At 43.0% G+C, this 20,708-nt stretch overlaps 1 protein-coding gene and 1 long non-coding RNA gene across 2 annotated transcripts in view; both read right to left on the reverse strand.

Moving 5' to 3' along the window:
• LOC138976434 (uncharacterized) overlaps positions 1 to 11,156 on the reverse strand; it is a 12,453-nt gene extending 1,297 nt beyond the window's left edge. Inside the window, exon 1 of the long non-coding RNA XR_011458994.1 lies at positions 8,683 to 11,156. This is a non-coding gene — a long non-coding RNA (uncharacterized lncRNA). The remainder of the gene's footprint in view (positions 1 to 8,682) is intronic.
• Positions 11,157 to 11,804: 648 nt separating this feature from the next.
• Positions 11,805 to 19,857, reverse strand: LOC138977261 (E3 ubiquitin-protein ligase TRIM45-like). The gene is made up of 4 exons (XM_070350167.1): positions 19,773 to 19,857; positions 16,968 to 18,101; positions 12,999 to 13,139; positions 11,805 to 12,035 (listed from the first exon to the last, which is right to left on the reverse strand). The coding sequence occupies exons 2-4, from the start codon at positions 18,084 to 18,086 to the stop codon at positions 11,805 to 11,807; spliced, it is 1,491 nt and encodes a 496-aa protein (XP_070206268.1). The 5' UTR covers positions 18,087 to 18,101; positions 19,773 to 19,857.
• Between the last annotated feature and the right edge of the window lie 851 nt (positions 19,858 to 20,708).

Here is a 20,708-nt window from a genome sequence, read left to right on the forward strand (position 1 = left end):
GAGTTGCATACTCCAACCCCCCTCCCCACCCACCACATTTTGTCTTTACAGAGACGACCAAATGGCTGTTCAAGAACAAACGCCTGATGGAAGTTAAGTCAACTCATACGTATGGAAGTCACATTTTCCAAATACTTCGTGCGACTTTGTTCCTTGACTAATTCGCTGGATGTTGGTACCGTTGTGTTCCTAAGACTCTGCTATTTTCTCTGATATCAAGCTCACTTTGTAAAACGGGATCGAACACGTGAGAGTCTCTAGTGAATGAAGTACTTAGTTTTGTTCCGATTGAGGTACACACTGTGACTAATTGGTACTTGGCAGTGAGAGATTATCACCGCAACAGTTAGTCCTTGTGTACCCGTGTTCGCATGTTTGGTTCTGATTATCTGCTGGAGAAAGTGGATATTTTGGAAAATAGGAAATGGAAATGGCGACCATGAATAATATTGTGCTGATATCAATTTCCTCCAGCAGACAATCAAAATCAAATATGCGGACACGGGTACATACGGATGTTGAACAACTGTTGCGGTGATACCCTCCCCACTGCCAGGTTCAAATTAGTCACAGTATGTGCCTAAATCAGAAGAACGAAAACTAATTACTTCATTCATTAGTGATTATTACGTGTTTGATATAGTTATACACAGAGAGCCTACATCAAAAGAAAGTGCAGAGTCACAGGAATCAACATCAAGAGTACTGGTCGAGAAAAGAAGACGCACGATGTAATTGAACACTGTGACTGTCGTACGTACTGCCGGGTTGACTGAACCTCCAGACACTGCAGGTTCTGCCTGCTTTTGGTTGCGACCATAGGTATATGATCTACCTCCTTTTATTCTGTCGACGCCCGTTTTTAACCGCTTGCCTCCCAATATATAAACAACCACCCATAGAACGTCGTCGTCCCGAACTAAATCTTCACAAATCTCCAAAAATCGTTTCGAGTTCTAGGAAGGGAAATCCTGTCAATGCATTCCGGAGCTGGACTTTAAACATGATGTCGGTCATACTCGTAATGCATGCTCCTTGAGTTTGCTTTCCAAACTGATACGAAATGAACGTGAGCATTAGGACAGTTATCAACATAACGACAACCTCGAACTGTGAGGTCGAAAGAACGTACAGTAGGCCTACACACATACGAAGGGAGAAAGACGGAAACCGGCGAGTCAATACTGACACATGCTCGAGAACCCACGAGTCACAATTTCATTTGTTTTACCCTGTGATGTCCACATCATCCTAACGGTAAACTTTAGAGAGAACAGCTACCAAGCACAAAATGAAACTTCTTCGCTAGAAACAAAGCTAGATATCAGGAACGAACATTAAAGTCGTCCTTCTTCAGGGCGCGTCCCCTACACCAGGTAGTGTATTGATGATATCTATGTTACCCTTCAGTCCAGGTGTCTTGGGGGAAGAACGGATGCCTGACAAAAAAGCGCGTTGGAATGCAGTAAGCAATCAATATGAAAACTTATATTGTTGGTCACATGCAACATTTTCTCAGACAGATCTAGCGACACGCACACAGAGACATAATCAAAACCACACACGCACACACACACACACGCACACACACACACACACACACGCGCGCACACACCCCCTCCCCCGCTCACCCCCACATACACACACTCACACGCACACACACACACAACACACACAGACACACACACACACACACAAACTCACTCGCACACACACACACACACACACACACACACATACGCACACACGGACACACACGCACACACAAACACGCCAACGGACACACACTCACACACATGCACACATAGACATACACACACACACAAACAGCTACACACACACACACACACACACATACTCACACATACACACATATACACACAAATACACACATACAAACCACAGAAAAGACTGACAGAGCATATAAATGTTCCCTACGTACGCACCTTTTTATACCCCCAATGCAGATTAAAGAAAGCAAAGCAGGGCGTGGGAACAGTGGTGGCGATGACTCCCCGATCACTGCCGTTGACCCACAGGTGGAGCTCTGCCTTGGTCGTCACCATCACTCCCACACGTGTTCCCTCCGACAGGTCGAGTGTTGCGTCGTTCAGGTTGTTGTCCTTCTGTGGACATTACGTTGGTTTGATGTGTAAGTCGTGTGTGTGTGTGTGTGTGTGTGTGTGTGTGTGTGTGTGTGTGTGTGTGTGTGTGTGTGTGTGCGTGTATGTGTGTGTGTGTGTATGTGTGTGTGTGTGTGGGGGTGTGTGTGTGTGTGTGTGTGTGTGTGTGTGTGTGTGTGAACGTGTGGTTGAGTTTGTGTTACTGTTTGTCGATTTCTTACAGGAGCCTTGAAGGCTTCGCCTCTTGTTATATGTTTGCTGACATATATTGGATTTTATGCTTGGTATCATCAGTAAGGTTTTGTAAATCAAGCTCAGTTTGTATATGATAAAAGCAGCATGCGACATTCTCGTTGTTCTTCCTTGTTGTTGTTGTTGTATTTCGTTGTTGATGTTTCTTGCTGTTGATTGTGGTGAATAGGGCTGAGTGTAGTGAAATGGGCCAACCTAAAGTTGTTCATCTATGTACTTGGTACCTTAATGGTACAGTAAGCCTCCCGTAAACCATCATATATACTGCCAGGCTTTTACACACAGTACAAAGATCTACAAACACCCTTTCATTTAAACACTCACCGATTGAGAACATCCTAGGTGCCCTCCGTAAAGAGCTAGCAATTTTCAAAGAATGTATTTTTGCGTGGTTTATCTTGCCCCTGAGCCATCGTGAACCCGTGTGATCCAGTTTCCCTTTTTCACAATGTAGTCGTCAGTTAGTAATTTGAATGCGACTCGATGTAAGCTTATCATTCTGCAATAGCACGTTATTATGTACCTCTGACAATGCACGAAACAAATGGATGTGGTTCACAAGAACTCTAGCGATGGCTTTTGACTGTTCAGAGGAACTGGCGATAGGCTACTACGAGAACCACGACCTTAACCCTTGTCTGACCCTGCTTCCGGGCTTTTCTTTTTTCAAACTTTCAAAACTTCGAATTGTATTGGTCTTGTCTTCATGAAAAAAAGAATTATTTTATGATTTAAAATGGTTGTGTAACAAGCTGTCAATTTATTACACCCCCGGTATAGCACGCCGTAGACGGTGGCACGCCTAGTTTTTTCCACCGCAGGAACAACACCCAATTCGTTCCCCCGCACACGGAAGCAAAATTGTTATCTCGCAAAGGAATTGCCCTGTGAAGGTACGTTGTGGCAAATCACATTATCAAGTATAGATATTCTGAAGCAGAATTGCCCAGGCTATATGTATAATATGTAACTTATGTCTTGTTGTGTACTCGTGAACAGTGGCGTTCGATTTTCTGCCGAAGTCCGTGAAAATTATACAGAGAGGTCTCAATTTCGTACAAATTAACCTAGAACTACCATTTAAAGCACTATTTTAATACTCACAGTTTAATCTTCGATACCTTGCAGCCTTGTATGCGCGTTTTTGGGCACCAGCATCGTGGATAAGCTGCTCTAATCTAGCGTTATTTTGTGGTACTCGATTCTCAGTGGGTAAGGTCCCCCGCAGACACCAGATAAGGTCCCCCGCATTTTTGCCGGAGTGCCTACTACGCCCCCCCGCACATGCGCGCTGAAAAAGCACATCATGCACAGCAAAACTGACCCGTTTGAAGCGTTTTTATTTGACAGATGGAGACCAGCGACCACACGCTATCTGCCGGGGAGGTGTCTGGGGAAGTAATCGACAGCTACCTATAGACATCAGTAGTGAGGTGACAAAAGGTGAGACAGTCCCTTTACAGACTTCTACACCGAAGAAGGTTGGTCTCCTCCATTTGTGTGACGAATGCGGATCAGCATACAAACACAAGCGAACATTGGACAATCACAAACGTGAGAAACATGGCAACGAATCTCGTTTTGTATGCATAGTTTGTGACAAGAGGTTTGGTCGACAGGTAGATTACCAGTCTCATATGAACAAACATGCAGGCACCAAACCTTTCCAGTGTGGTGTTTGCAAAAAATCTTACGCACACAAACGCAGTCTGGACAAGCATATATGTCTGGGTGAAAAGCCGGGGTTTGAGTGCCAAACCTGTCAAAAGTCGTTCATGGGAAGAAAGTATCTTCGTGACCACCAAATCACCCACTCTGCTGGCTACGCTTATTCATGCAATGCGTGCATGAAGCGGTATAAGCATCGCTCTGGTCTTGCCAGGCATAGGCGTCGGGCTCAACAAGATGGAAACTGCTGTTTGACACCATGATTTCGTTTAGATTTATCCTGTTCTGTCGCTCCATTCACAGACAACACACAGACAACAAGGAATGTTGATGTTGTTTATTTCAAATGTAAAGCGTAAAAAGTATGTAAATCCCTTTTCTTTTTTAACAACACTGTGACACGGAAACATTCTTTTTAATTTGACTGGCAAGGTTGTGTTGAAAATCAACAGTTAACATTCATTTTGAAGTTCAAACAGAATGGTTTGACAATCACGTTCTATGATTGTTTATTTTTTTATGTGCGTTCTTGAGTTATACATTTTAAAGACAATTGTACTTGCAGAATGTGTGTGTGTGTGTGTGTGTGTGTGGGTGTGTGTGTGTGTGTGTGTGTGTGTGTGTGTGTGTGTGTGTGTTAGTCACTTAAGTGCGGTCAAGTAATTTGTGTGTGGTTTTGTTTGATTTCCTATGGAGTTGAACTTGGGGGGGGGGGGGGGGGTCGTTGTCTACTTTGAAAAAATATCAGTCCAAGAAAAGAGTGATACAGTTAAAAGAACATTGTTCTCATTGACTGTGTGTGCGTCCAGTGTGTGTGCGCGTGCGCGTGTGTTTTTGTGTGTGTGTGTGTGTGTGCGTGTGTGCTTGTGTGTGTGTGTGTGTGGGGGGAGGTGGTTACACTTTATTGTGGCTGAAATACTATGATGTAATGTATGATGTATGATTTTTACCTGGTAAAGAAATGGAAAAATCTTTTTACATGAGTCACATTTTTGAGAAAAAAAATAAGTCTAAAAGAAGTGTGCAAACCCCACACACTGCACTATTGAGACTATCTGTTTACATGGAACAGCATATTTAACATCGCTGTAACACATATAGGCTACTATAATGCCTACATTCACACACTTGCAGAGGAACAACTTCTTTTAATTTCCATAACATTCAAGAATAAGTGTGCTCGACAGTTTTATATGACACGCAGTTAATCAGGTTTGTTTTGTTTATGACCACAAAAAAAGAAAAAAGACAGAGAGTTGAGTCCTTTTTGTTTTTGTTTTATAATTCTGCTTTGTTAAAAAGCACAATCCTTCAAGTACAAACGATTCTCCTCATCATATGAAGTCTTGCATGCCTGTCAGAGTATATCTCTGGACTCAAAGCAAAAAGTAACAACCTCACAGCTTCCTGTGTAAAGTGGACATATTTATGTGCAATTCTTTCACACACACACACACACACACACACACACACACACACACACACACATGCACGCACGCACACACACACATACACGCACGCACGCGCTCACACACATACACGCACGCACGCGCTCACACACACACACACGCACACACACACTAAAACAATGGTTAATCGGTGACTTATTGCTCGTGCCAAATGTTGGAGTACATCTGAAGATGTCAGAGTCCAATCACATCCATAATTAGTGGATTTACACAAAAATTATAGCTGTATGTCATTTTTTTCTGATAAACATAAGGGCGGGGGATCTTACCCTAGTGTTGCGGTGGGGCGTAGTAGGCAAATCGACCAAGCTGCGGGGGATCTTACCCCGTCAAATTTCACTGTTGATCTTTGAACCGATCGTGAGTCTAAACTAAGGTAAGCTTAAACTTAAAAATGAAGAGCAGTATCCACAAGTAGTTTGACTTTGACCAGCAAAAAGATTTAAGCCCTTCTGTTGACCGTGCTTTGTGTTATTTCAACATTTTTAACGTGGGAGACAGTATTTCTGACTTGTCTTGATGACATTTCTTCTCTTATGTAGTACACGAGAGTGTAAATGGTAAGACAACTAGCTGATCCAATGCAAAATAAAGTACCGAACAGTATGATATAAACTTCAATACTAGAAAGTCTGGTTATCTACTATTTTAAGGCATTAATTTGGAGACACCTACCATGTTGTTCGTCTTGCGGGGGAACGAATTGGGTGTTGTTCCTGCGGTGGAAAAAACTGGGCGTGCCACCGTCTACGGCGTGTATAGGGGTGTGTATAGGTTTCACTCGATGTGTTTGTTTGTTTGTGTGTTTGTTTGTGTGTTTGTTTGTGTGTTTGTTTGTGTTCGCAAGTAGATCTCAAGAATGAACGGACCGATCGTCACCAAACTTGGTGAACAGGTTCTATACATTCCTGAGACGGTCCTTACAAAAATTGGGACCAGTCAAACACACGGTTAGGGAGTTATTGGTGGATTTTGGTTTTTTGGGGGGATCAACTACGGCATAACTCTTCCTTATCTTCTCCATGTTTTCAGCGTTTACCTCCCTTCCTTCGTATGGTGCACTACAGTAGGAGGGGGCATCTTCGGATATTCCCGGCGTTCTGTTACTATTTTTAGAAGGTCACCGCAGTGTCCAGAACGTAAATTGGACCCGTAAATTATCCTCACTGTAAAAGTGCAAAGGTCGAATCAATTTATAGCCACGCGAAAAATACACTGTCATCTATCTCTCTATATATACGGCTTCTCTGTGTTTGTGTGTGTGTGTGTGTGTGTGTGTGTGTCTCTCTCTCTCTATGTGGGCAACACCTGTGAATTGTTCAGTTCTGTTTGTGATGTGGTCTGGCGGCTTTTGTGTATTTGTATGCTCCACAGAGCATTATCAACTCAACCCCACCCCCTGCCCTCCTCTCCTTATTTTTTGTTTCTTTCTTTCCTCTTTTTGAAAGCGGACAAACACTCAAGTCCTTAATGGCTCAAAACCGTAGGACTTTTAATATTAATTTTAACGTATTTGTATGCACTGGCCTTCCTTTGAGAAGCCAGAACAGTTCTAAAGGGCTTGGAGATAAGCTCTAAATTGCTCAATCCTGAGCAGTGAGAATGGATATTTCCCTTTGACCAACGGGGGTGTTTTTCCTATCGGAGGAATTTCTTGTTATTTATAGTTTAAACGTTAGGTCTAGCGCCAAAACGCACCACGGTCCGATTGTCTACTGAAACAATCCGCAAAATTAATTCTTTAAAAATTGCTCGCTCTTTATGTAGGGCACCTAGGATGTTCCCGTTTGGTGAGCGTTCAAATGGAAGGGTGTTTGTACTGTGTGTTAAAGCTTGACAGTATCTGTGATGGTTTACGGGAGGCGTACTGTGCGTTTAAATTGAAAAAAAATCTTCTATAAGAAATTTGAAATTAAGAAAAGTAGTTGCTGTGGTGGAAGTGGTCTTGTTGTTTGTTTTGCCCTCCATATTCCTTCAATATACATGTATTATCACTCTGCCACTATGTTTTGTAACGAAAATCGGGCCTGGAATCTTTTTATGCAAAAAAAATTACCCTCCCCCACCCCCACACGCGCAAAATGTGATTGCTAGTAATACTAGTAGCTTTTTTTGCACTACCACGCATATGTATCTCTATTTATTCACCCCTCTGCTTCTTTACCTCTGTAAACTTGTAGGGGTAGTTATTTTTCGATAATGACCCAGCAACCAAACAAATAACGACCCAGCAACAGCCTGAATCCTCGATAGTGCAATGGGTTGAGAAGCTGTTCTGTTTCGGTACTACTTTTTGCGACTGAAAAGTTCCGAACGCTCTAATGTACGAAGTATACATCTCTGGAGCAAACAATACAAACATACCGCATTTAAATTAACAACTACAGGCCTGAACACATGAATCTCCATATAAAATCCATGAGTTCGGTTGTTTTCTGAATCTAGATCAGACGTTCATCACAAGCAATTTCCCAAGGCAAGTAACTCATACTTTGTCTAGCGACAAGAGTAGTTCCCCTTCTTTTCACTCAGTTTCTTCGACAACAGACTGCAATCCGACGGTCAGTTTTCAACAATATTTCATTTAATAAACAGATCACACGCAACCAAATGCACACATCTCATCAATTTAAACAACATAAAGCGGTTTCATACACTATTTTCCCCAGAAAACTTAACTTCATACAGTTTTTAACGTTGGAACACGGGTGCAAAAGTTCGTCTGCTATTCCCATTTGACGAAAGAACATTATCCTAACCGATACCAAAACATATACAGAACACACAATATCTGCCTTTGCCGCCACAGCAGAATAACAGCATATCTGTGTACTTGATTTTAGTCCAAAATAGGAAAACTGACAAGAAGTGTTAACAGAATGGAATGATTTGCACGGAACTATACAACCGCGCATTAATCGATCGCCTGCGCAGGTTGACTGGTTGAGTGAATAGGATTCGATCAAACTTTCGCAAAAAACCTCCTCTTTTCTTTGAATAACTGAAGAAAGGAGGAATAAAGAGGTTACACACCTCGTCTCAGTGATTATCAAAAATAATGGTCTCAGTTCGCGGTCATGAAAAAGCTCGCTAAAGCTCGCATTTTTCATGATCCGCGAACTTCGACCATTATTTTTGATAATCACTGAGACTCGGCATGTAACCTCTACTTATTCCCCCCTCTGCTTCTTTACCTCTGTAAACTTGTAGGGGTAGTTATTTTTCGATAATGACCCAGCAACCAAACAAATAACGACCCAGCAACAGCCTGAATCCTCGATAGTGCAATGGGTTGAGAAGCTGTTCTGTTTCGGTACTACTTTTTGCGACTGAAAAGTTCCGAACGCTCTAATGTACGAAGTATACATCTCTGGAGCAAACAATACAAACATACCGCATTTAAATTAACAACTACAGGCCTGAAGACATGAATCTCCATATAAAATCTATGAGTTCGGTTGTTTTCTGAATCTAGATCAGACGTTCATCACAAGCAATTTCCCAAGGCAAGTAACTCATACTTTGTCTAGCGACAAGAGTAGTTCCCCTTCTTTTCACTCAGTTTCTTCGACAACAGACTGCAATCCGACGGTCAGTTTTCAACAATATTTCATTTAATAAACAGATCACACGCAACCAAATGCACACATCTCATCAATTTAAACAACATAAAGCGGTTTCATACACTATTTTCCCCAGAAAACTTAACTTCATACAGTTTTTAACGTTGGAACACGGGTGCAAAAGTTCGTCTGCTATTCCCATTTGACGAAAGAACATTATCCTAACCGATACCAAAACATATACAGAACACACAATATCTGCCTTTGCCGCCACAGCAGAATAACAGCATATCTGTGTACTTGATTTTAGTCCAAAATAGGAAAACTGACAAGAAGTGTTAACAGAATGGAATGATTTGCACGGAACTATACAACCGCGCATTAATCGATCGCCTGCGCAGGTTGACTGGTTGAGTGAATAGGATTCGATCAAACTTTCGCAAAAAACCTCCTCTTTTCTTTGAATAACTGAAGAAAGGAGGAATAAAGAGGTTACACACCTCGTCTCAGTGATTATCAAAAATAATGGTCTCAGTTCGCGGTCATGAAAAAGCTCGCTAAAGCTCGCATTTTTCATGATCCGCTAACTTCGACCATTATTTTTGATAATCACTGAGACTCGGCATGTAACCTCTACTTATTCCCCCCTCTGCTTCTTTACCTCTGTAAACTTGTAGGGGTAGTTATTTTTCGATAATGACCCAGCAACCAAACAAATAACGACCCAGCAACAGCCTGAATCCTCGATAGTGCAATGGGTTGAGAAGCTGTTCTGTTTCGGTACTACTTTTTGCGACTGAAAAGTTCCGAACGCTCTAATGTACGAAGTATACATCTCTGGAGCAAACAATACAAACATACCGCATTTAAATTAACAACTACAGGCCTGAAGACATGAATCTCCATATAAAATCTATGAGTTCGGTTGTTTTCTGAATCTAGATCAGACGTTCATCACAAGCAATTTCCCAAGGCAAGTAACTCATACTTTGTCTAGCGACAAGAGTAGTTCCCCTTCTTTTCACTCAGTTTCTTCGACAACAGACTGCAATCCGACGGTCAGTTTTCAACAATATTTCATTTAATAAACAGATCACACGCAACCAAATGCACACATCTCATCAATTTAAACAACATAAAGCGGTTTCATACACTATTTTCCCCAGAAAACTTAACTTCATACAGTTTTTAACGTTGGAACACGGGTGCAAAAGTTCGTCTGCTAGTCCCATTTGACGAAAGAACATTATCCTAACCGATACCAAAACATATACAGAACACACAATATCTGCCTTTGCCGCCACAGCAGAATAACAGCATATCTGTGTACTTGATTTTAGTCCAAAATAGGAAAACTGACAAGAAGTGTTAACAGAATGGAATGATTTGCACGGAACTAAACAACCGCGTATTAATCGATCGCCTGCGCAGGTTGACTGGTTGAGTGAATAGGATTCGATCAAACTTTCGCAAAAAACCTCCTCTTTTCTTTGAATAACTGAAGAAAGGAGGAATAAAGAGGTTACACACATCGTCTCAGTGATTATCAAAAATAATGGTCTCAGTTCGCGGTCATGAAAAAGCTCGCTAAAGCTCGCATTTTTCATGATCCGCGAACTTCGACCATTATTTTTGATAATCACTGAGACTCGGCATGTAACCTCTACTTACATCCCCGGTATAGGGGTGTGTATAGGATTCGCTCGATGTGTTTGTTTGTTTGTGTTCGCATATAGATCTCAAGAATGAACGGACCGATCGTCACCAAACTTGGTGAACAGGTTCTATACATTCCTGAGACGGTCCTTACAAAAATTGGGACCAGTCAAACACACGGTTAGGGAGTTATTGGTGGATTAAGATTCTACAAGGACTTATAGAGGGACATATTAATGGTCAAAGGGAAATAACCTTCTCAGTTGGTGGCAGTGAGAATGGTTATTTCCCTTTGACCAACGGGGGTGTTTTTCCTACCTCGGAGGAATTTCTTGTTTGATAACGTTTTTAATATTCACAGCTTTTCGGTCATATGACCAGCTATCACTCACTTTTTAGGTGGCGGATGTCCGGATAAAACAAGTGTTTCGGTACCTCTAATTTTGGGGGTGTAACTTTCAATAATGAGTGTTTAAAAAAAAACATTTCAAAAAGTATTCTTAAAGTCTAACAAATGTTTACACTCGCACTCCGTTTCTGTACCTTTAGAAATAAACAAGTTCAAATATAACACATTTTTTGTGTGCGGAAAATGTCCAGCTATTGTGTCTGTGTGTCAAACACGTATGCGTGTGTGTGTGTGTGTGTGTGTGTGTGTGTGTGTGTGTGTGTGTGTGTGTGTGTTTGTTTATGTATCTGTGTGTGCGTGTGTGTGTGTGAGTATGTGTATGTGTGTGTAAGTGTATGTGTGTGTGTATGTATGTGTGTGTATGTGTGTGTTTGTTTGGTGTCTGTTTGTGTGTGTGTGTATGCGTGTGTGTGGGTGTACGTGTGTGTGTGTGTGTTTGTGTCTGTGTGTGTCTGGGTCTAAATGATAACTGACAAAGTGAGTGCTTGAATGGATGCGCTCGTACACCGACCATATTAGAACGTCGATCTGTATCTAAATGGATAACAACATATATTTTTTAAATATATACGTATTGGAAAGAAAAAACCCTCTGTATTATGAAATGTCTTCAAACGGGATAGATACATACCAAACGAAAGTAAAGAAATCATTGTACATGGCATTATCTGATCGGAATAAATCTAGGTGAGTATTGTTTAAAAATGCCAGTAAAGGCATGTGTAAGTGATCTTACCCTGTGACCACGGTTGTACACAGCATCCCTGATGACAACAGCCTCACTGCCCAATTCAATGCAAGCTGTGTCAGGCAGACGGAGGCGATCGGGATCAGTCAGCACCACTCCACACGACAGGTGGCCATTGCATCCCTTGACAACCTTGTCTAGTTGTATCTGTGCGACAGATGTTTTCTTTACAATACTGATGAATGTGTATAAAGACAATAAGCTGACGTAATATTGATAGAAAAAGTACCCACACGGGATTCTGTTGTGTTTTCTCCTTGTGTTGACTGTTGCAGGTGTTATAAAAATGGCGTATTGGTCACGTCACATTGTGCGTTCATGCTTGTGCATGTGCATATTTGGACACTTCACGCCTGTTCATGCGTGCACACAGGGTCCTGAATTGGCCTGTATGGTCCGCTGGACCCCAAAAGCAACAACTAACTAACTAACTATGCGTGCATACAAACACACACACACACATACACACACATACACACACACATACACACATACACGCACACACACACACACACACACGCACACATACACACACACACACCCACATACACACAAACACACACACCCACACACACACACACACGCGCACACGCACACACACACACACACACACATACACACAAACACACACACACACACGCGCACACGCACACACACACACACGTACACACATACACACACATACACACACACACACACACACGCGCGCGCACACGCACAGACACACACACGTACACACACACATACACGCACATACACACACACACACACACACACACACACACACACACACCCACACACACACACGCGCGCGCGCGCACACACACTCACACACATACGCGCACATACACGCACGCACACACACACACACACACACACATACACGCACACACACACACACCCACACATGCACGCGCACACACACACACACACACACATACACACACAAACACACACACACACACACACACACACACACGCGCACACGCACACACACACGTACACTCACACACGCACACACGCACACACACACACACATACACGCACACACGCACACACACACACACACACACACACACACACACACACCACACCCACACACACACACACCTCATACAGCACGCCGGGCACCATTGGCTGGTCAGCAACAACAATACCGATGGCCACACCCAACATACTCTCTGCTGTCAGACCGTCGTCGCTCAGTATAATGAACTGCCCGTGGTTTGTGTGAAAACGCCATGCCTGTAGCTGTTGAAAAAATAGATTGTTCAACTACAATTCAGACAAAAACAGAAGAACATCAGGTATCCCTTCAACAGTAATTACAGAAAAGACTGTTCTTAAAGCCCCACTCCGCCTTACATGAGGTTTATAGAACGATGGGCTATTTCACTTAAACAACAATACCAACATTATGAAACACACTTGCACTAGCATTTAACATTATATGACACAAATCACTTGAATGGCTTTTTAGCACGCGTAAACCACACACCGTTTGTGGTTGTTTATTCAACCCCAGAGCCATCGAGGCCCCGTATGACCAACTTAAATAATGAAAGATATTTGCTTCATACTGTACATGATCAATTGAGTCGTTTACAGTTTCAAGACGGCTCTATATCTGCAATAGCATGTGCTTGTGTACCTCTGTATCTAAAATACAACACATGACTGATAGTGACACAAAACAGAGTGGCAGCGTCTTCAAATAAACTGTAGCGGCGTTGCGGAAACTCCGTGTGCTTGGGCTGTGGTAAGATGCAGCTCATTTGTTGTGATAGCAGCCACTGTCGCGGAAGTACGTTTGTATGCGCGCGATACCCAATCTACACTAGCACAGCAACATGCGGCATTACATGTTCGATATCTCAGTCGACCAGCATCTTAAAAAGGACAAATTTGTATTGTTTTTGGTACTCTACTTTCCCGTCATAAATTGAAAAGAGCTGCATCTTATACGCACCAGTCAACTCAGTCACCTACCTCGTTTGACATACATCCGGGCTCCCTACTTTCAAACTTTCAATACTTCGAACTGTACTGACTTTGTCTTGATGATAAAATAATCATGTCGTGTTTTAACCATGTTTGTTTCAAAAACTGTCCATTTTTTTAGATTTGAAAACTTAAGTCCAGCGCCTTTCACACGGGTCTATCAGCACAAAATACATTCTTTGAAAACTATATCACTCTCAAGGGAAAGCAGCCAGGATGTTCCAGAGCGATAAGCGTTCCAATGGAAGTATGTTTGCACTGGGGAGCTCTGTAATCAGAAACAGAGAGTTAACGGGAGGCGGAGTGCAGTGGGCCTTTAAGAACTCATGAGAGAAAAAACTTTATTATCCTCTAAAATGAGTATCTTAAAACATGGTAACTTGCTTTATTTTATCTTATTTGTTGTACACGTTACATATATACCAGACGCAGTAACGTAAAGTAAATTCAGCTCACCTTAACATTTGTGCTGATACCCTGCTTTAATATTCTAAGTTGTCCCCCCCCCCCCCCCCTTTGCACGTTAAACTTCTCTCCTTTCACCGTTTTACTTGCCGTAATATGGTTCAGCTGTAATATCGTTACAATTGGGTTACAAAAATATCCGTAAAATACAGAACAATAGAAATAAATTAAAACAAAACAAAAACCTAAATGTATACTAAGTGTGGTTACATGTTTACATCAAGATAGGAATTGCTTTTATGGGTTCTGGCAAGGTCAAAGTAGTGGTAACACTCTTGTAAGAAATATCACACTTATTTGATCAATTTCTTCAATGTGTCAAGAGATTGCTGATTGAATTACATCGTCCACGGGCTTGAGATTAGCATAGAACACGTTAGAATCTCAAGGCTGTCAGAAAAGGTCAATAAGCTGGCCATACCGATGATAGGGATCCTCCTTACCTGACGTGTACGGATGAATGAGATCGTCCTTACCTGACGTGTACCGATGAATATCATCCTTACCTGACCTGTACCGATGAATACCATCCTTACCTGACGTGTACCGATGAATGAGATCATCCTTACCTGACGTGTACCGATGAATATCATCCTTACCTGACGTGTACCGATGAATACCATCCTTACCTGACGTGTACCGATAAATGAGATCATCCTTACCTGACATGTACCGATGATTGAGATCCTCCGTACCTGACGTGTACTGATGAATGAGATCATCATTACCTGACGTGTACTGATGAATGAGATCCTCCTTACCTGACGTGTACTGATGAATGAGATCCTCCTTACCTGACGTGTACTGATGAATGAGATCCTCCTTACCTGACGTGTACTGATGAATGAGATCATCCTTACCTGACGTGTACTGATGAATGAGATCCTCCTTACCTGACGTGTACTGATGAATGAGATCATCCTTACCTGACGTGTACTGATGAATGAGATTATCCTTACCTGACGTGTACTGATGAATGAGATTATCCTTACCTGACGTGTACTGATGAATGCGATCCATATTACTTGACGTGTACTGATGAATGAGATCATCCTTACCTGACATTTATCGATGAATGAGATCCACCTTACCTGACGTGTACTGATGAATGAGATCCTCCTTACCTGACATGCACTGATGAATGAGATCATCCTTACCTGACGTGTACTGATGAATGAAATCATCCTTACCTGACATGCACTGATGAATGAGATCATCCTTACCTGACGTGTACCGATCAATAATATCATCCTTCCCTGATGTGTACTGATGAATGAGATCCTCCGTATGCCCCGGTCTCACATCTACGAATGTCACCCGACTTTAGGTAGTCGGCTGGAAGTCGGAAGAGGTCGGAGAGTTCGTGAGAATTAGCAATTTTGTTTTTGAAAAGTCGGTTAGTTCGGAAGGCCCTTCAGACTGTTTTGAACATGTTCAAAACAGTCGGAAGAGCCTCCCGACTCAGACGAATAGAAATTTGTCGGGTGGTTGTCGTAAGCGTGTCGGTTTAGTCGTAAGGCGATTCTGATTAGTCGTAACGGTAGTCGGAAGACTCGTAGGGGTGGTCGGATTTGTCGGTAGCATAGTTTCGTTCGGATTAGTCGTAAGGGCAGTCTGATTTGTCGTTAGGACAGTCGTTAGCTAGTCGGTTTAGTCGTTACACTGGTCGTGAGAGTCGGCTATTGTTCGGAAGGTTTTCAGCTAATAATCGGGCCTGTCGTAACTTCAGTCGGAATTGTCGTTACTGCAATCGGAAGTGTCTGGACACATGTCGGATTTGTCGGCCCTAAAGTAGGGGGGTTGTCGACTGCTTGTCGGCTACATGGTCGGATCAGTCGTAAGGACAGGTCGGGGGTGAAATTTGGAGCCGAATTTGCATCCGACACTTCCGACCTAGCCGACTTAACTATCCCCGACACTTCCGAAAAATCGTATATGTGAGACCCAGGCATTACCTGACGTGTACTGATAAATAATATCATCCTTATCTGACGTGTACTTTCTTTCTTTCTTTATTTGGTGTTTAAACGTCGTTTTCAACCATTCAATGTTATATCGCGACGGGGAAAGGGGGGAGATGGGATAGGGGAAAGGGGGGGAGATGGGATAGAGCCACTTGTTAATTGTTTCTTGTTTACAAATGCACTAATCAAAAAATTGCTCCAGGGGCTTGCAACGTAGTACAATATATGACCTCACTGGGAGAATGCAAGTTTCCAGTACAAAGGACTTAACATTTCTTACATACTGCTTGACTAAAATATTTACAAACATTGACTATATTCTATACAAGAAACACTTAACAAGGGTAAAAGGAGAAACAGAACCGTTAGTCGCCTCTTACGACATGCTGGGTAGCATCGGGTAAATTCTTTCTCGTCCCAACCAATATGGGACTCCCCCTAACCCGCAGGGGGTACCTGACGTGTACTGATAAATAATATCATCCTTACCTGACATGTACTGATAAATAATATCATCCTTACCTGACGTGTACTGATAAATAATATCATCCTTACCTGACGTGTACTGCTGAATAATATCATCCTGACGTGTACTGATGAATACAGTTCTTTTTACCGGACGTGTACCGATGAATGAGATCATTCTTACCTGACGTGTACTGATGCTGACAGGCTTGACCTTCACCTGACCCAGTGCTAACAGTTCCTCCTCAATGCGGGCCACTGCTGCAGCGTCAATGGTCAGCGTAACCGTGGAAACCGACTTCCAGTTCACTGAGAATTGACCACAAGTGACCAGTATGTCCTTTACACGATTCCTCAGAGCACGAGTGACGTCACACATCCCTTTATTAGTGGACCCTCTGGTGGTGCGATCAGCAACACGTCGGTGTGACGTCAGTCTGCCTCGATGATCCAACAAGGTGACCTTGACGGCTAAGACTGTGTCCCTCACCTTGGCATTGGCAATGAGCGTCATCTTCTTCAGACGACGCCTGCATTCCTTGACGGAGTTCTCTAACTGGTCGCAGGTCCTGTCGATCTCAGCAACAGCTTCCTGCACCACTTTCTCCGTGGCCTCCAGGTGGCTCTCCAACACTGCAACAGCTTCTTCTAGCATCTGCTCTTCCGTCAGCAGTGACATCACCATCTCACTTAATTCTTCACGTGATTTGTCTGCCGCTTCCGCCAATTCCGTCAGGTCTGGGCATGCGCGGTGCTTGGCGCTAGCGCACAGGTGGCAAATTGCGGCCCCGTGGGTGGGACAGAAGAGCTCGCACGGCTTGCTGGTGTGCACGCTGCAGTGGTCAGGCTGACTGGCGGCTAGCTCTTCCGCTGTCATGCTGGACAGGTCTTCCACCTTATGATGACGTGTCGCAGAAAAGTTCGTGTGTTGGCAACCGCAGGACTTGCACATCATATCGTTGCAGTTGAGACAGATGGACACCGCCGCTGTCTTGCATCCTCCACACACGTGATCCTGGCTCAGTACACGTGTACTCTCCACCAGAGCTGTCATGGCGACATCATCCGGTAAGTCGTCCACCACCTCCTCCCACCCCTTCGTCTTGCTTTTCTCTTTGGGGTCTGCGATGGCGCCCCTGCAGAGCGGACAGAGGGCCTCGGGGTTGGAGGCGAGCCAGGAGAGAAGGCAGTGGCGACACAGGACGTGAGCACAGGGCAGCAGTTTGGGGTTCTTGAACAGCTCGTGACACACGGAGCATTCTGTGTCACTGTCCGCTGAACTTGTACTAGCTGCCGTTGCCATGGTTACGAGTCAGTTCTGAAGGGAGAACAATGAGAAGGGTGTGTTAAGCGATTCAAGCAAGATTGGGTTAAGCGTGTTTTATACATTTCTCTTTGTATGTATACACGTTTGAGACAAGAACAACATATAGAACGATAACAAGCAGTAATGTAGAACACAGTAGTAACACCACCCGTGACAACAACAACAACAACAACAACAACACCACCACCTACAACAACAACAACAACACGTGGCAACAACAACAACAACAACAGCAACAACAACTAAACCAACAACTACAACAACAAAAACAACAACAGCCGCTGCTCGTGCTGCTGCAACCGTTTATATCCGTAATAAACATTGTGGCTCAGATTAACCCCTGAATACCGCTGATGTCACAGTGTGTCTTTATTTCAGAGATACAGAAACCCATATCAATATATTCATACAGAAGGAACAAAGTCCATATAGCCCAAGCGACAAAAGACTTAAAACGTGATAACCTTTCAATCAAAGAAACAAAGGAACTTAATCGTTATAACTACAGACCAAAACAACATGTGACAGTCACAGCCAGTCTCTTGATTCCTCTGAAATGTGAAGCATTGAAATGAACACATGACTTTCATTTGCAACCACGTTGACATGTGAAGAGAAGAAACCTTCAATTGAAACCAAGTTGCTCAACGAGGAAGTGAGTACATACACCTGTATACGACAGCAGATAGTATTCTACACGACCGCCGTTCTTGTTACACAAACAATGCGAGAGCCGTGTGAAACGCTTGATAAAACATCTAGCACAGAATGGCCAGACAGCGTTGTCCACAACATGGGACTGACACACAGACACACTCTGCGTCACCCGAGAAGGCGCTGACGAAGATTTCACTTGACGGAATCTAGTTTGCTAGTTCTCTTCTATACTTCCCGTCATCAAAACTAAACAGATGTGTCTAGGTGCAGTATTTTGTAATGAGAACGTTTACAGTTAAACCAGTTATATGACTGGAAAGGCTTCCCCTATTCAACAAACAGATCGAGTATACATAAGGCAGTGTTTACAATAAACGGCCTCATCTGACATCATAAAGCGCTACATTCAAACTCACATGCCTAGTATTTTATGACAGGTAGTTCAGTTCACACAGTATTATTTAGACGAGGATCATTATTATACTCTCAACAGGACGAAGACATAGGCAGAACCTGACCACAAAATAGGTTTTCTACACACAGCCGAGAAAACAAGCTCTGGTCAATATAAACCACACTGCAGAAAGCAGAACGAGAACAGCAACAATCCACACACCGCAAGTCCAGCGATCACCTTGAGTATCTCACAGCCATGATCAATTCAAGCGAACCGAAAACACATGTCCCGGAAACCGAAAGTAGAACCTTTCTCAGTTGATACTCCTCATTTTACTGTTACGAACGTGTTTCGATCGGTTACACAGTTGATACAAGATTGGAAGTAAGGAATGTGAAAGTAATGAACTTTATAACCCTATTTTTACAGTGATAGACATGAATGCAAATAGTTTTAAGCATGGTACGTGAACTGAGGAAGGACACACATGTCCATTGGTATCGGATAGCACACATTTTGTGGAAGACACGATATAAAAGGTTAACCAACCAACCAACAAACAGACTTGGTCTACATAATAAGATGATTTTGAAAGATTAAACGCTCACCTGATGCTATGTACACTAAGCAACTCCCACGTGTTGATATGTCTGATAACATGAACACACAGCGTCAAGACTGGGCCACACTGTGTTATGCCTTCAACACAACGCAGTGCGAGCGTGTCAGACAGCTGGGTCACGCGAGTGGGAGGAATTTGACAGGCGCTTGATATCGAGACAGATTTTTTTTAAACGTATGTTTTAAGTAGCCAGGCCCTGGTCCTGCTAGGGTAGTGTGTGTGTGTGTGTGTGTGTGTGTGTGTGTGTGTGTGTGTGTGTGTGTGTGTGTGTGTGTGTTTGTACGTGTGTGTGTGTGTGTGTGTGCGTGTTTAAGCGTGTGTGTGTTTGTACGTGTGTGTGTGTGTGTATGTGTGTGTGTGTATGTGCGTGTGTGTGTGTGTGTGTATGTGTGTGTGTGTGTGTGTATTTGAAGTAATCATGAATGGTTCTGTGTCAGCGTCTACATTGCGGACATTGAGATTACAGGAGAACAAATCGTTTATAAAGAAAGGTCCAAGAAACAAAACAACGTTGTGCAAACCACCAGTTTTGTACCAGGCTAGCACTGAGGATATTCATTTCATGTTAATGTGCAGTGTGTCTCCCCCAGCGCTCTGCTTACTGTCTGCAGTGTATGCTACCTCCCTTGGCTGTGGTGTTTATTTCACTATTTTGTTGTTGAAGGCTGCACTGTATTTGATCGAGCTTGATCGAGTGTTGCGCGGCACGACTTCAAACGTCATGGTGACATTCTTCCATGCGTGTATAGATTTGATGTCGTTTAAGAAAGAAAACATTCAAAGTCGCACAGTGTTTTGGTTTCCAGCTCGAAATTGCCGATATGGGGAAAAAATGTGTCAACGGGGTTGGGCCTACGTCTATCTACAAACCAAACGTGTTTGCAAATTTTATAACGACAACAAAAACACATGTAAACACACA

Source organism: Littorina saxatilis, linkage group LG9 (genome assembly GCF_037325665.1).
Source record: "Littorina saxatilis isolate snail1 linkage group LG9, US_GU_Lsax_2.0, whole genome shotgun sequence".
Lineage (NCBI taxonomy): Eukaryota > Metazoa > Mollusca > Gastropoda > Littorinimorpha > Littorinidae > Littorina > Littorina saxatilis.